The 18,086-nt window shown below is 38.2% G+C and overlaps 1 protein-coding gene across 1 annotated transcript; it reads right to left on the bottom strand.

Moving 5' to 3' along the window:
- Positions 1-273: 273 nt before the first annotated feature.
- On the bottom strand, positions 274-13,374 carry LOC117372770 (transcription factor 12-like). Its single transcript, XM_055222389.1, has 12 exons — positions 13,246-13,374; positions 8,858-8,954; positions 7,904-8,043; positions 7,694-7,814; positions 7,102-7,154; positions 6,044-6,140; positions 5,811-5,884; positions 5,157-5,330; positions 3,819-3,933; positions 3,401-3,539; positions 1,220-1,449; positions 274-516 (listed from the first exon to the last, which is right to left on the bottom strand). The coding sequence occupies exons 1-12, from the start codon at positions 13,312-13,314 to the stop codon at positions 377-379; spliced, it is 1,449 nt and encodes a 482-aa protein (XP_055078364.1). The 5' UTR covers positions 13,315-13,374; the 3' UTR covers positions 274-376.
- Positions 13,375-18,086: the final 4,712 nt, after the last annotated feature.

The following is an 18,086-nucleotide window of genomic DNA, read 5'->3' as shown; positions in this document are numbered from 1 at the left end:
ATGTAGGAATGTCCATCACCCTCGGATCACACGCACTGTAAAAATTATTCTGAGTTACATCAAAAAACTGCAGATGACACGTTCTTTTCCTTTATATTCAAACTGAAATATTAACAAGATATTTACATACAAAATATCTGCAGTGTACAATGCTTTTGTCTATATAACGTTTAGGCACAATGTAAGAAGTTTGTTTGGGAAGCGAGGAGATGATTGTTCAACTGCATCACATGGAGTCTCCACTGGTCCAAATTCAGAAAGATCTCTGTCTTCTTATGTATCTGTACGAAAAACACAACACATGAGCCAATACTGTAGAGCTAAACAAGAAGACAAGAATAGTGAGCTAAATCAAATGTAAATGCCTTGTTTGTCTTCAGATGTGGCCCATTGGGTTCCCTGGGTCTGTGAGTCCAGGGTGGAAAGCTAAATGCATGGACTGAGGATCGGACATTATCGCAGCCTTCTCCTCCTCTCGTCTCCGAAGACAGGCTGCTTTTGGGTTCAAGTTTCTCTCTGTAATAAAATATACAATCATTGAATATTAACATTAATTGTGTTAAACACCAAATTAAATATTGTTAAATGTGTTATAGACTAAGACATTCTTCAAAATTACATTAATAAAAACATAACAGAGCTGCATTTTAAATACAATCTACAATACAATTTAACCATAAAATGTCAACTTGTTTTAGAACAATAAGATCAACACATTTGGCTTATCAAATCAATATCAGTTATACAATTTACTTCTTAATAATACTCTTTTTTACCATTTTTTATTTTAATGAGATGGCTAATTATTACGCATAGGACAAGACAGAATTTCCATAAGATAAGACATGAAATTGGGTCCATGAGAATGAAACAATACGAGCATTCAAAATAATTCATAATCATTAAATTGAGTGGTTCATTTCAATGTTTTTATAAATATATTTTGTTATTGTAGATATAGTTTTTATGTGTTTTTCTATGTAACAGACAAGCGCTTAACCCTTTTTTGTCTGTGGCAAATGAAAACACAAGATTATTTTTCCACATCTTTGCACAATATTGTGAAATGTTATCTTATGAGATCTTGTGGCATGAGATTTTGCCCCACCCCTATAATTTATGTCACAATTTGTCTGAGGATCAATAAATCAGACCTTATCTGAGGGATTTATTTATATAATTTGTATGTATATTATTGGCCTGTAGGCATTCCCCTTACCTCTGACTTGTTGTTCCAGACTCAGGATGACGGCCACAGCCTGATGCAGCACTAGCAGTTTGGTTTGGGGCTTCTCGCTCTTAAGGTGCAGCTGACACATGTGTCCTAGCTCCTTGAACGCCTCATTGATGTCCCGAACCCTCAGACGCTCCCGGGCATTGTTGGCCATCCTCCTCTCACGTTCTCGCTCTGCTTTCTGCTCCGGACTCAGATCTTCGTCCTCGTGGATACTGGTGAGACAGGAAGGGAAGGTGAAAATGAACTGTGTGGGGAGAGAGATTTGGATAAGGCTGCCCTCTGCTGGTCACATAATGCAAAACAAGTCAAGCCACGAGTATAAAGTCAAGTTAAAGCAAACCTATGTTTTTGATTGAAGTCCTTGGGGTAGACCTTCATTGCTCAGATTTAGTCCTGGCTCATTCTGAGTTTAGTCCAGATTTAGTTTTGGTTTAGCCTGGAAATTTTATTTAGACCTAGTTTTAGCATGGATTAGTCCTTGTTTAATCCTAAATCAGTGAAGGCTTTTTCCTGATTTACATAGATTTAAGTGTTTTAGTCCTGGTTTAGTGCTGAAGTAGATCAGGGTTCAATCACGATAAAGGGTGCATTCACACTTGTCCTTGTTTGGTCCTGACTTGAGCCCAGTTTAGTCCTGATATAGACTTGATATAGTCCTGTTCTGTTCTTCAGGTTGAGTAAACACTATACTTCTAAGCAGCTCATGTGACATACATCAGTTAAGAATATTTTTTTCCATTACACGCATGGGCAGCATCCAAAAACAAAACTCTACAATTACTAAAATGTTGCTGGCAGTCATAGCATATCACATAAAAGATGGCTATCATCCAATGAGATTATCCGTCTTATTAAGAGCAAACCAGACATGGGGCAGCACAGATGACGCTAGGCCTGCCCTGATATGACCTTTGAGGACCCTTGAAGCATTTTATCTGATACTTTTAAGGTCTAATGTAAAATCATAAAAAATAAAACTCTGGATAATCTTTTATTCAATAACTGACTCTGCTTAAATGAATTTACTGTATTTAGATTCATAATATTGTTCTAGGGCATAGTGATAAGTGAAATGAGATTTAAAAAAAACAATCTAACTTTGGAAATTGGCATATTTGCCCAAAAGTAGTGCAAAGTCTTTATTATGTTTTTTGTTTCTGGGATCACCACAGTAAAGTTGATTAGCTCGTGATTTGGAGATACATTAATTTGTTACCTTTGTGGGAATGTACAGCCAGAGGATCTATAACTATAAAATAATCAAAAGCATAAATTAATATGTTGAATTTTCTTTTATAAAAGTGCACTAACTGTTCAAGTGGGGGATCTGCCCCCTGGTTCGATCCATAGAGATGTGCCTAGAATGCTCTACTGTACAGTATTAAACTTTTCAAGCTTGCATTTATTTAATCACAGATGTTTAAATGAAAAAAATACACATAAAAACACATTTTTACTGTGAGTGGAGTCACCTCTCCACATATCTGAACTCTGTTAGTGCTACTTGACTGTCTCCATGTCAATCTGTGGAACAAGAGGATCTGATGTGGGCATGAGCCCAGTCCGAAAAGTCCCATTCATAGTGCTACATACCTTTACACTATATTAATGTGGATTCCTTAATAAACGAGAGCTAATTGACAGTTTGCAGTTAGATTATGCTGAGGGTGTACAGCATTTATATCTGGTGGAATGTTCCGCAGTTATCATGGTGACACAATCCACAAAAACACTGCAAAAAATGTTTTAGGATCGTCTAGACTAAAAAAACATATAAAGATTTAAACAACACATGAGCCTGTGATCAATACAAGTATTCATGGCCCTCTTTAGTCATTTTCACCCTTTTTTTCAACAAAAAAGGTGAGAGTGATTAACTGAAAAACTTTTGGCTAATGCTAGCTAGCTTATAACTGTGATATTATTTGAGAGGGACTTGTTTAACAGTACAAAATCAACTCAGCTTTTGTAGTTTCACCTAAGTCAGTTCTTTATGGTCATATTGTGTTAAAACAAAGCTCATATTAAAGTCTAACTTGAGTAAAAGAGCTTCAGACAGAGCAGTGCCTCTAGTTAACATCATACCCCCAGAGAATCTTGATGACATCAGCTTCAAAGTAGTCAATCTGTGTAACTATGTTTTGAGCATTTTTCAGCACTCACCTGTTCCTGCCTTCGCCTGCTTTGTGTTCGCTCTCGTCGTCTGACCTCTGGCTGTCTGAGCTGTGGCTGGTGTGCATCATGTCCTCCCTCTCTCCATTCTCCATTTTCAGCTCCAAATTACCCTGCACTCCCGGGACACCTACACATTTAATGATCACATGTTAAATTTACAAGACAGGGGAGTGCAAAAAGTTAAAAATAGTAGGAATAAAGGTAGTGGTAGAATGAAGTACTCAGGTTAAAGTACTGTTCTTGTGATAAAAATATGTACAAAAATGGCAGTAAAGTATATTAGCTCCTACTTCCCTTAACTGTCAAGAGAATCAAATTTCTAAATGAACATTTTGGGCTGTAGAATATGTCTAAAAATAAAATTTAAAAGTATTTAAATACTTTTCTGTGTAAAACTATGACTGACCTCGGTTGGCTCCTTGCATGTGCTGCATCACCAGCCTCTGTCTCCCTGAATATGGGTGTCCATTCTGGCTTTGGAAAGCACTCTGATGGTTGTTGTTCATTGCGATGGCTTCCACCTTTATGGCAAACAAAGCATATATCAATATTCATGTCCAGCATTCTGGCCTCAAGTGCAGTGTCTACAACATTTCTGTGTCCTCCATAAATCTTTTCTAAGGGGCCAAGAAAAACACATAACGTGAATCCAAAGACAAATAAGTCGGTGAGCCAACATCTGCCCTCTCATTTTCACAATAACACTGACTCAGTCTCTATCTTTCCAGAATTAATTTAATCTGAGGACAATCTTAATCCCTCTCTTAAAAGTACTGTATACTCCCTAAACATACCCCTAATTCTTTTCCAAGAGTGATTCACTTTGACCCACCGCTTGTTTAAAAAAAATAAATAGTGAGAGGTTTTTAATACCCCTCCCCCATAGGATTAGGCTAAAAAACCCTTTCCCTGTATACACTTTCACTCCAGCTGGGTTAAAATCCCCTGGTCGGCTAAAAGAGTGTACGAATCAAGCGAACCCCCATTTATCCCACAGTGGAATTAGTGCATGCATACAGGACATTTCCCAAACGCACCACTCAGCTATTGTGTTGTTTCCGATTTCAAGGACAGCGACCCTTTGCATGAGAAAAAACTATGCAGATGGAGCAACCGGGAAAGTTCTGCAACTAGATACTGTGGCTGTTTACACTTGACATAGTATTACTAAGCGCTGGCCTTACTGGAGTACTTCAAAGTACAGTGAACTGATGGGCGTGGCATGAAACATTTTCTTATTTACAATTACCTTTCGATGCCTTTTAATAAAACATAAAAACTTACAGAGTTTATTATTTTTTTTAAATCAACTATCTGTAGTTGAATATGCCTTACAATAATTCTAATTCTACTAATGCAGTCACGAGGAGTCACAAGCCTTTATACGCTCATTGTGCTTCTCCCACGTTTAGATAAGTAGGTGTGGCTGCGGGAAGAGCATCTGACGTAAGACTAATGCCAGTTCCAACCCTGTAAAAAAATAACAAAGAAAATGAATTCTGTGCCAAAAAAATATGCAAATGACTGCATACTGGGAGACAGGCGTTTTTACTGTAACTACTGGGTCAAGTCCAATAAAATTATGAAACACACACATTACTTAACTAGCTATAATATCTGGCTGTAACCACTCATACATTAAAAAGGTATGAGTTGCCAGGAAAATCCTGAAACTAGATCCTGTGGCTATGAACACTATGAGTGCTGTGCCTTCCTGAAATACTTCAAAGTAAAGTGTGTTAACCATGGTGGGAGTGTGGCATGCGAGGGGCAGGGAGCTGGCGGAGGAGGCCGGTCCCTGGGGTGGGTGGGGGCTGGGGGAGAGCAGCCCTGGGACATCTGCTCTTGGGCCCACCGCATGGTTCCTCAGGACATGGATCACATCGTCCAGCCGATCCAGACGGTCCTCCACCTGAGACTACAGACAAACAAGCAAGAGAAATATTATTGTTTTGGGGAATTATTGGTGTGTAACTATATCAAATAATGGCACATTTTATTAAAGAAAATACACTTTAATTAGCCTTAATAAAGCATAAACAAAGACTGAATTCATAATGAGAAAATACTTTATTAAGAATTATTCAAGTTTAGTAATTGCTTAATTAATATCCTACTACTGCATAATTATTACCTCAACCTCACTCAAAACCCTAACTTTTTTTAAACCATAAATCATCTTCATATGTCATGTCAAATTTAGTTTTTGATAACTTTGATATTTGATATGAACAAGTGAAACAAGTAAATACCTATGTACTTTATATCAGCACATGTACTGTTCTACTAGTGCTGTACTTTGTTGTAGCGACACTGTAATTTCCCCAATGTGGGACCAAAATAGGTTATTTTCTTATTTTGTCTATTTCAAACATTAAAATCTGACACAGGTCCTTACCAGTGATATTAGTGAAGACTCATAATGTGGTGAGACCTGAGATTGAACAGAACTCTGTGGCCATGTATTTGTACCTAAAAGAAAAAATAAAGAAATAAATACATTACAATAGTATAGATCGCTCAGTCGTCCAGGTATGATCCATAGGGAGGAGGTAGCTACACTGAAACTAACGCACCAATTTGTTACATATATATAATACATTTATATACAGAGTTGTTTTGTGTTGTTACCTGCAGGCTCAGCAGCATTGGTCAGAGGAGAGGGGGACCGGACCGGTGTTGATGAGCTGGAGGGGAAACTGCTGCTGGTGTGATCAGGGGAATATATCTAGATGAGAAAAAGTAATCGCTCATGATTATGTTTACTGCGGGTGTTTGGTGTTTAGCCTGAGCAAAGATCCAGATTAGTCTATGGTTCTATCTTCTTTTTAAACATTGTTATTGTTATTTATTGTTTTTAGCAATTTACAGTTTTAAAGTTTTCTTTTGGTTTTACTGGTTTTATTTTTATTATAAATTTTATGAGCACTGGTAGAGCAATTGTTTTGTTGTTTTTGAATTATATTTTGTGCAGCAATTTCAGCAAGTTCATCAAGTTCAGTTTATAAAATCTGCTGTATAAATATAAAATAAAGTGGATTTTACTACACCAAACAGGAACTAAAGCCAGAACTAAATCTGGTGCAGGACTAGAACAGGACCAAATCAAGTCCACATCAGGGCTTAAACCAGGACCAAACCAGGACAAGCGTGAACACAAGCTTTTATTCCAAGATTAGAGTTGATTTAGTCCAGTCAAGAACTTGTCCTATTCCTATCCTAGTTTTATCCATGGTTCAGTCCCTTGAGTTAGTCCCTGATATAGTCTAGGTTTAGTACAGGTTTTGTTCCGGTTTAGTCCCCATTTTAGTCTTTTTTCATAACTTGGCACCGGTTTAGATGAGATTTTTTGTTGATAGTTCTTCCTATGTAAGGTTGACAATCACTGACTCAGAGCATGGATCAGTCTGAGGACACAACTTGTCATTTCGGTGCTGCGTTTTACTGTCCCTGATATATCCTTTGGTGCAGCCTCATAACCTCAGCTAAACTCATCAATTCTGTTCGTTTTAGTGGTTTGGCAGCCAATAAAAACTCCTGCAGTGTGCGAGTGGTTGCACAGTTAATATGCAGTATCCAGGGGAAGAATAATTATTTCCCTTTTGAATTATGCCACTGGGACCGGGTTTAATGTTGCTATTTGAGCACAGATGAGCTGCTGTAATGGGGACGGGGCTGTGCATACTTACAGAGGCCAGAGCTTTGCCCAAAGTGTCTCCTGTTTGTGAACTTCCCTGGTTACCTGAGAATGGGAAACAAACAACTAGTATTAAAGATAGAGAACAAAATAATTACCGGTAAATAAAAAAATGAACTACAAAATAATATAAAAATCAAGTAAATGTGTAAATATAATAATAATAATAATAATAATAATAATAATAATAATAATAATAATAATAATAATAATAATAATATTACATATCTACCTTAACTTAAGATAAGATTTGTCCCTCTTTTTGGTTTCACATTTAAACCTTTGTAAAATGGAATAACAGACTTAAATTGTTACATAAACACAATACAAAAATCCTTCCCAAGTTTAAAGGTTGTCATATTTAAATTGGCATATCTTTTACAGTGGATATCAATCCTCTTATTCTATTGATCTATCCCCTGTATAAAATGCTGACTCCAAACTACAATCAATATTGCTTGTATGGAAATGAAAAACACCTGGTGGGTTGTTTATGGTCCATGGTTAATAACATAGTTTAAAAGTAATATAGTAATAACAGCAATATAGGAATGTGGCCATTTATCAGAACAATGCCTCCTCACCTGTGGAGTTATCTGTAGCACTAATTGTATTGCGTGATGCTGTGTTGTTGCGGTGAAAAGAGGACATCGGTGGGAGGCCCCTGTTCAAGTCAGCAGCCATCACCGAATGTGGAGAGTAGTCCTGTGAAGTGAGAAAGACCCACTCAGTCAGACCAGCGGGGGGCCTAAAGTGCACATGTCACTATGTAGTTCATTGGATGTAAATCTCACCAGGTGACTGTGGTGCTGCATGCCGCCGTAGCTCCCCGACTGAGAGAGCAGGGACGTGGCCGCTCCCAGTGCCCCTTCATAGCCCTGCTGGTTCAGCCCGTTTACGGCGCTCCAGATGTCGGGCGAATTGGTCGTCCCCTCTAAAAACACATAACGCCGTGTTATGGCCCGCACCGGAGCAGCATCTCAATCAGCACAAATGTAGACAGAGGAGACACTAGGCACAAGCAGCAGTCTCTAATGAAGCCATAGATCTGTCATAGACTGCAGTACATCGGTCTTTGTTTACAAGACTATGAGAGAGTAAATAAAACTGAATGTCTTAGATCAGTCATTAGTGGACAATGTACTGGTTTAAAGGCTTGCCAAGTTTACATTTTCTCCTTTCTGAGGCTGCAATAGCATATTCTTCTTTAGCATGCAGTTGCATATTGATTTGGCATGGGTGTTGCAGTAATTTTTTGTTGAGGCTTGGAATTGGCACAAATGCTACCTTCTGGTTAGATGCAAATGTATCTATCTCCAAGAGAAAAATTAATTTCAAATATTAAATGATTTTATATTATGAAATATCAAGTTGACATTTATCAGGTTACAGTTTTATATTTTACACTTTCTAAACTTTTACAAAAGAATAAAACAACCTTCATTTTAGGCAAACAATTACTTGCAAGTCAGAACCTCATTGTGCAACTCTGTAAGTTATTTTGCTTTGAAGTACTTTGCAGATGGGATTCATTGGGCCGAAAATTGGGCTACCACCACAAGTTAGTAGCAATAGTATCGGCTTAGTTACTTTGAAAGTTTGCTATTCATGTGAAGAAACTACTGTTAATAGTAAAATATATTGACAATTCCTCAGATAAATGCCACTATCATACTTGTTGATGGGACACAATTGTGGACCTGCTATAACCAACATAGACAGCATAGTTTGGGATTATCTGAGCTTACCAAAAAATGTGCTGGCAAACAGACTGCTGTTGCCCTTACTGGACGGATGTGGAGAAGAGTTCTGGTTGATGTCGTCATTAGGAGACTGACCATAAATCTAAAACAAAACACATAAAAGATTAAACCCATTTTGTTTCACGATCTGGTATCTAAAGTATAAATACAGCAAGCATGCGCAGAGACCCCAGTATTATGGAAACAAAGCAGGGATCTGATGCACACTTAGAGCTATTGCGATAATCCATAAACTGCAAATCCATGCACCTCCTCATCCGGATTTAGGAACTATTCACCATGAGAAATCCCTGCCCTAATCATGATCAGGTCCGACTGGCTTTAGAGACACACAGAATGAAATAAAATTGAATTACAAACCGCTGTGGCCTCGCTTACACCAAACACACAGCCAAGTCTGAACCTCTGATCTTTTACTGTGGCAGATCAAAAAAGGAATCAAAATATATTTCAACGCACTGACAACAAACGATTTATGGGCCAGGCATTTGTACAGGGGTATATATGGTCTATAGTTCTCCCTTTTGACAACACAACAGTATAAGCTACCAGGAATGTGGGGAGATTTTTATGCGCTTCCTGGCACTACCCTTTTATTTACAGCAGATTACAGGAACAATCACTGACATTAAACGTTATGGTGTTCCCAATATAATCTCAATACACAGATAAGGTAGTCATATTATGGAGATAGATATGGATGGAAACAAAACTAATGGTAGTTATTATGTTCTGGTAACAGCACAGAATAACTCGTATTTGTCAGTCCAATAGAAATGTGTTAAACTATTTATTTAAATTTAAATCATTTGAGGTTTAAGTATCAGGCAAATGCAAAATGACTGTAAAATAACACACAAAAGTTAAACCCATATCTTCAAAAACAACATTCACAATAGCAATATTTCTGACGGCCCACCATTCTCTACCTTCACATGTTAGGCTGCTTTTTGTTTTGTTTTTTTCCTATTGAGGTCTTTATCCTAGTAAGCAAATACTTTTAAATGGTACTTTGGCAGGGTACACATTCCTTATTCTCTCCCAATTTATCCAGGTTTGGGATTGGCAAAGGAGTTCAGTGGATTTAATGGTTCAATGGAATCTTTTGAATTCTTTTCATCTGCCCTTATTCTACCCAGATGACATCCTGCTATAAAATATCCTCATGACTAGTATTAAAATAGAGCAGTTAATATGTTATTAAATACTTACAAATGAATAAACTGCATCAGTTTCTTGGCACAAACAATAACATTTTTTTCCAACTTCTATTTTGTTTGCATAGCCCAATATCAAAACAAGATGCTTCACAAAATATTTTACTCCTCAAACTGCTTTACATGAAGACCGAAATAAACAACCCTTATTTTTTTACCAAACAAACTACTTCCTGGTCCATGTGAGGTGAGTTATTACAATTAGTCCCTTCAAACACGGCACATGCACAGTCACTCCAAAAACCACGAGAGGTCTGGGCTGCACCTGCACCTCCCTCCACCGCTTTGATGTGCCCCAGGAAATGAGAACAACCTCACTGCGCAGCATCAATGGGGTGTCAGTTACCCGGACGACAAGTTCTGTAAAGCAGGCTATTAAGGGCTCTCTGGAGTACGCCCGTGCGCCTCTCTCATCGGCTTAGAAACACATGCACACACAAAGACTCACACACACATCTTAGACAGCTCAATATATGGACAATAAATGTGCAAAATCAGCATTTGCCATGTCTTCATTACAGTTACCAAAGTGAGATGAAACTGTCCTATTATTAATGTTTCTGAAATATATGTTCCTCTATTTTCATCATTTATATTAAGTGTCATTTCATGTTTTTTAGTACTGGTATTTGATGTGTTTTGGTTTTGAAACACTGACAAGTTATACAGGGACTTTTCCTTCAATACTTTAACCTACGTTGCCAATATATAGTGTATAGTAGAGCTACACGATTTATGAAAAAATCAAATTGAGATTTTTCTGACATGTATTGCGACTGTGATTAGATTTGCAATATGTTTAGAAAGTAGGATTCTGTTCAGAAAGCACTTTGTAGACAACTGCAGGGGCATTAACATTTGAGTACAAACTGAAACATGAACTAATGAACTATTACAAAAATCTCATTCCTTTCTGAAAATGTTTGTAGTGGTCTAAAGTACTTTTTCTATAAAAGAGGATATTTGGTTCTTTGCAGAGGAAACTCTAATATCTAAATTATTACAACCTTTGTGATTTGAGAATTGTACCAAACTCAAACTGATTTTGAAATATATTGAAATATAATGTTTGGTAACTAATTGTCACAGTTTGAATATTTATCAAATATTTTTCTACTATCTCACAAACTTTTGCAGATATGACATTTTTATCTACACTCGCGTATCTGCATTTCATTTTAACTTGTTTCTTAATTTTGTTTTACATTTACTTTGATGTTGTCCAATTTCTTGTTTACATACTTCTAAATTGCCTTGTAAGCAGTTTGCTTCTCCCTGCAGTACACATGAATAGTGCTATCCAAACAAACGCGGCTTGCCTGCGCACACATAAAGCCGTGACCTGGGCTGGCACGAGTCCCATGGCGATTGTGGGCCAGGCCAAACACCGGAGCCCCTGCCGACACTGGCCCGTCTGAGCCGCCATGGACAGCATATGGCCGAGGATAAAGCCAATTGTCCTCCTTACCATCAGCATAGCAGGCGACCCGTTAATAATGGTCACACTCCCACCCCAGCACGCCCCCTTCTAGGCCCCCCTGTCCTGTCCCGCGCCGAGAGAGGAGCCGTCTCCATGGCACTATCCAGCCTTTGGAGCAGCATTGATTTAGGGACCATCAATCATGGCATCACAAATGATAAGGGGCTGTTTGGAGCAAATAGAGGCCACGAGTGAGGGAGGAAACCGTTAACATATGCTTTGTCAAGGCTGCACCAGCTAATTCTAAAAAAAGTACATATTTACTGAGACTGTGAAACAAATCTAACAATTGCTTTCAGATTTTTTTGCAAAAACAATATTAGAAGCTCAAGAACCAATGCCAAAATAGTAAAAATCTTTCTAAATGCCCAATAAGTGTCTCTATTAAACCACATTACAAATTACAAAATAATATGATAGTCTTGTTTGCTCCTTGTAAGCTTGGTTTTGTCATTATTTAGTAGAATACATTTTTGACTATAGTTAGTAGAATACCAAATTCAGTTGAACCAACTATGTAACTATGTATTGTACACAATGTCAGGTTAGTTCCGGCCTAGATATACATGTATACACATTGATTGTCATTATATGTTTTTCTGTATGGTACACTGTGATCCCTGTGTGAACATGTACGTGGCTTTTACACTACATTTAATCTTGTGCCTTGAACTTGTGCAGCTCCAGTGATCCAGCGACAATGTAAAAAGTGTATAACATTGTCATGCCGGATGAGTGAAATATCAACTTGCTATTCAGGGCCTATGCTGTGCACCATGGCCAACTGCAAGCCACATGCAACCAATTTTCTGCCTCTGTGATCCACTATGTCTGGATATGGTTAGTCTCACAGAGATCAAAGCGGCCTTTGATAATGGCTGCAGTGGTGGAGGGACTGCTCCAGCATACCGGGTTAAATCAAATAGAAATAGCGGCAATCTGCTTCATGTCAAGATGTTTTCTGCTCTGAGGGCTGACTACATGGTGCTTACAGGCGAACAGGAAGTCTCACCGGACCACATTTTAGCAAGACTTGGTCAGTGTGGGACTAAAGTTTAATTGGTCTATAGTGGTAAGCTTGTGCATAGAGATTTATAGTGTAATTTTGTATATTTTGTCATTTACATATTTTTGCATACGCATCACCAAGCTGCTTGCATTAGAAAACAACTTTGAAGTTTTTTTTTTGTGTGTGTGTGTGTTTTTTTTATGAGTGAAGAAAAACAGAGAAATGTCTACAACCAAAACATGTGTGCAACAGATTTTCATTCATAAAACTCAAACTCAAGACAGAGCCAGCGCAAACTAGATCTCCACAGCTTAACTTCATTATACCAAATTAAAGCTGGTTTCAAAGGGGTAGATTTATGCAGGCTTCTTCCAGTAATGAACACATAAGCTATGCTAATAAATGCCCCACTAATCATTACAAATGCAAGTTCTCAAATGATCTAATCTAGCAAAAAATATATGTAACCAAAAAGTAGAAACCAATGCAATAGGCAATTGAAAATACAAAATTATAATAGGTTGTTATATATGCCATAACGATATTCAATTCAAAAAACAAAGCTAAAAACTGGTCATGTAATTATTTTAACAACACCCATAGCAATTACGCATGGGAAATCTGGCTTGCATCTCCTTTAGATTGTCATAAAAGTAGCTATACTCACTGGCTTCACGTTGTAGCAGTACATCAGTGAGTTGTTACCCGCACTCGAGACGGTCTGAGCGCGGTACATAACTCCGATTCGGCTTCACGTTCAATGCGAGCGAGTCTCCAGGCGCACGGCACTGTCCTCCACTAACTCACGCACAAACACACACATACACACAACGTGCCGCCTGTCCCCGCCTGCGCCTCCCTTCACTCATGTGCGTATACTCCCAGTGCACTCCCCCGCTCCCCCACACCTACTCCTGTTGGACATGTAGCCACCAAACAGACAATTTATGCAAATGAGGGCTGGACCATTCATCGAGAGAGGAGAGGGGGGTGCGCGCGCGGAAGATTAGCGATATCTATGGTGACGACTCGGATTTTGCACGATATAGGAAATATTTTTTGTAAAAGTAAACACGTCCTTATTGTAAATGACATTATAATTGGATATTCATGGTATTTCAAGTGGTAGACATGAATAGGGAAATAAGGAATTCCCAACTCGCAGATAAGGTCTAATCTTAACCTCCACCGATAACATTATTGATTGTTTCTTGGGGAATTCCATTTTAATTTTTTATTTTTTATTTTGTACTATTCAAAATGGTTAACGTATTTTTATATGGAATTTGGGGACGAAAAGCCAAAAACAAAAAAAAACAAAAAAACAAAAAAAAAACAAAACAACAAAACACTAGTTATCAAGGCGTAAGACAGGACCTGGCTATGACCTTCTATGCCAATTTTTAAGCACTTATGAACATCATGATCTTGGTCAAGTCAAATGTCCTATATTATAAGAGTGCCACATATTGTGCTATATTATTTTAGATTTTCAAGTGATACATTGTCTTACCAAGTACATTGTAGTAAGGCCAAAGATATTTCTCATTTTTTTCAGCCAGAAGATTGTTGGTTCACAGATCCAGTGTTGTGTTTAGACCATCTACTTACAATTATGGATGCATTAATTGGTGACTCTAATTTGTCTCTAGGCAAAATGAGCACTAATGGTTATGTGCTTGGGAAATTGGTCAGATTTTTTCCTCACTCAAGGCCCATAGTTGTTGGAACAAACCTTTTATATAACAGGAAACTAAAATAAGATCGATCTGTGATGTGTGTTTTTATTTATTTATATATTGTTTGCATGTCTGTATTTTAATTCCATGCTCTTTCGTTTTTTATAGTTCACGTTACAGTCCAGTGTCCAGGCCCGGGTCCACAGTACTGGCTTTGCACCCATTTGAAACCCGGATGCACCCTCAGTCAGCTTGGTCTGCACCCGGGTCTTCCTGTGTCCTCTGAAGTCTAGAAACCTTCAGCCAGCCAAGTGCAGCATTGACTTGTAATGTAGATGATCTCCTTGGCCTAGGTAGGAGCACTGAGGTTTCCCGTAAACAGAGCACCACGCCCGTCTGACCCACTTTCACAAATAGCACAAGTCTTAGAGCAAAGCACGTGTGGCCGCTGTCGGGTTAAAGGTTATAAATACTGTAGTCTGTCTGTGGATCCGCTCATGTACACAATCCAAGATATCGTCACTGTCTGCTGGCCTGCTTTCTCCATGCAAACTTGTACTGGATATTGGCAATGTGAACACCACACTAGCACAGCACCCTGTCATATTTTAATGGGGTTGAAGATGCCACCAGTTTCTCCGATTATGAGAAATAAACTTGAACTTACAAAATACTGAATACCTGCATTAGAATAGTCTTTGTAAATATTTCAGTTACATAGTCCAAACCTATGACTATACTGATTTGCATTATATTGTAAAACATGGCATATGGTTAAACAGCTTAGTTTATTGCATTGTTTGCTATGAAAACAAGCAAACAATACAAAAATCACATACACAGAGTACTTTTCTCTATCTCTTTTTCACATGTGTTCATTTTGTTTTAGAGAAGACAACCAAAGTCTTTAAGCAAACTGGCTAGAATTTTTAGTACCTCGCATCATAAAGACTTCTTCAGGAGTTTGCATGTTCTTTGCTCACAATTCAACACTAAACAAAAAATCCACAGGGTAGGGACTATCTACTTCACTCATTTATCCCAAGAGACTGCACTTAATTATTAACTGAATTATGCTTTATTATCAACTCAACTCAAATTCCATTAACATACACTCTTACCATTATTAACTGTTCAAAAATCATCTGTTCTAAAATTCAAGATGCATTACCCACATATTTTAAGGAGCACCATTATTTGAGAGCTGCACTTTATTGCACAGATATGAATAGCCCCCCTTTGTCGATGAACAGCTCATGTCCTGAACAGACCCAGAATCCAGTCCCTCTGACAGAAACACATAGCAATGCTCTGTGCTCCAAGCGTTTTACCCAGAATGCCATGGGCCAACAGAGCTGGGAGCCTCAATAATGTATATTTTAAACATGCATGGCACAGCTGCCAAATATTTATGCTTTTCATACTAATGCATTTGAGCATCGCTGCAAAAAATAGTCCATAGGTTTTTGACCGAATTTGTCACAGTAGTTTGTGATCTTATGTGATGTGGCAGTGTAGCTAACCGCATCTGAATCACTGCTGCTAACCTCTGCGGCTTTAAACGTGCACAAAGGTGAGCTACTTTCTTCAAATCTAATCCTGAGCGTCTCCACTGGTGCTAAGTGGGTTAGCAGGTCACTAGACTTATTTGACAATTACCAACATCAAGGCTGAATGTGTAAGTCTGAAGGGCCTGTAGTGTTTTTTGTTTTTTTTTAATATACACCTAAGAAATAAAAACAAATAGGACTACTTGTTGCAAATGCTGCTATGCAAAATAATAGAATTAGTTTTTAGCCAATACGACGAAGTGACCTTTTCCAGTGACACATATCAGTTTCCTTATCTAAGATGCTAAGCTCACAGCCTCACGCAAGACGAAATGAACCAAGAGCAAAAATATACCGTCCCCTGCATCTGAACTTTGCATCAATCTTAGCTAATTGCAGCCTTGTCAGCAGCGTGATTATTCAAACAGGTAATGCAAATGTTAATGAGTTCAAATTTGCATATCTTTATTTTCCCATGGTTGAAATGTCATTGGGTATGAGGCTCTACAATGAAGAATGTCACTGCTGATGGCCTCGAGATATGTTGTGGTCATTAAGAGGCTAAGAAAAGAGAGGGAAAGAAGGAAATAGGGCGCTTGGAAGGAAACAAATAAAAAGGAGCAATTTGCCAGCAAAATAGCACTGTTTTCAAGAGAGAGCTGCTCAGAATCTTGAATAGATGTTGTGAAAATAAGCTTCAAGTTTCAAAGTAGTTTGCCCATACTGCAAGAGGTACCTGTAAAAATAACAGGTGTTCATAAATGGTTTGTTTGAAAAAAAGCAACAACAATATTAATGTGTCTATGCCTCTAAATGCTACCAAACCACACTTTCTTTGTGGTGGTACTTCTGGTTATTAGATTATTTGTTTTAATGCAGAATTTAAGAAAGGTTTTGCTGCTAAAATATGATCTAAAATAGGTTGATTTGTGTAAAACATTTTATGTTCATGTCAACAACGCACCGATCAGGGGTGTAGCACCAAATACTGGGGCCTAGGCAAACATCATCTTGGGGGGCCCGCACTACATATTGTCTTATGAAAAATGCATATTACAATTTTTGTGAGGGGCCCCTCCCTGCCCTGGACCCTGGTTACCCTTTTCCCCCCCAGTCCGATGCCCCTGGCACTGATTCTCTGAGAGGCTTTAAAAGGCTCTGTAGTCCCATGCAAAATAGTACAACCTGAATGATGACTTCTGGAATAAGGTGAATACCTACACTTGATCATGAAGACTTTTCTGGTCAAGTCAGCAACACCTTCTACTACCTTAGTCTTAATAGCACGAACAATTAAGAATCATTCAGGTTTAATTAATACACAAGTGCTAATTAAGATCTTAATTGAGGACTTAATTCATATCTTAATTACACTAATCCTTAATAAACTCTTTGTACATTGTTAATTAAGTCTTTGTTCATGCTTTATTAAGGCTAATTAAGGACAATCTGTTATATCTTAAAATGATAGTATTTGGTACTCTGGATATAAAAAATAATAATAATAATAATACAAATATTGTAGATCTTGGCTAATATGTTCAGACCAAAAATTAAAAGATCATTCCATAGTTTGCATTATTTTGAATTTGAGCGAACCATGAATGTTGTTCATACTCTGTTTTTCCACACATTTCCAGTGTTGTTGGCATAGCACTCGTGGTTGTGCGCCTGATTTGACATGGCTTAAATAACTATCTTCCTGCCCGTGATTGGCATCCACACAAGAAGAGGGGCGAGTGGGGCGAGGGGACCAGATGGTGACATTCCACATGACCAAACTGATCAATCAGCATGCTGGGACGCAGGTGCAGCACAGGCAGGCAGCGCCACACCATGTATTTCACCATCTACGGGGCACAAACACATGGGCACCGACCGCAAGGCACCCTAAGGCCCCGCATGCTCTTCCGTCCCGCTGCGACAAGGTTGATGACATCAGAGTTTCCCATCCATTCTACGTTGGGATGGCCAAAATGAGGGGGGAAAAATCACAGTATACAATCTGCACCAACAGCACGGCCTGGGATGGTCTGGAGTAAGTGACGTCAAAGTTGGGACTCCCATATTATTATGCTATAGAGCAGTGTTTTCAACCTTTTTTGAGCCAAGGCACATTTTTAAATTGAAAAAAATCATGAGGCCAGCAAAAAAAAAATGAAACTCTGGAGCCTATATATACAATATAAAGTTGTTTTCATCAAAGTGTCTTGACACCTATATAGTTTGGAGGTGTAAAGAAGCAAGAATAGATTATGTAAATGAGGAGATCATTTGTC

The sequence above is a fragment of the Periophthalmus magnuspinnatus genome, chromosome 6 (assembly GCF_009829125.3).
Source record: "Periophthalmus magnuspinnatus isolate fPerMag1 chromosome 6, fPerMag1.2.pri, whole genome shotgun sequence".
Classification (NCBI taxonomy): Eukaryota; Metazoa; Chordata; class Actinopteri; order Gobiiformes; family Gobiidae; genus Periophthalmus; species Periophthalmus magnuspinnatus.
The sequence above is the reverse complement of the archived record's forward strand: the minus strand, read 5'-3'. Positions and strand labels throughout refer to the sequence as shown.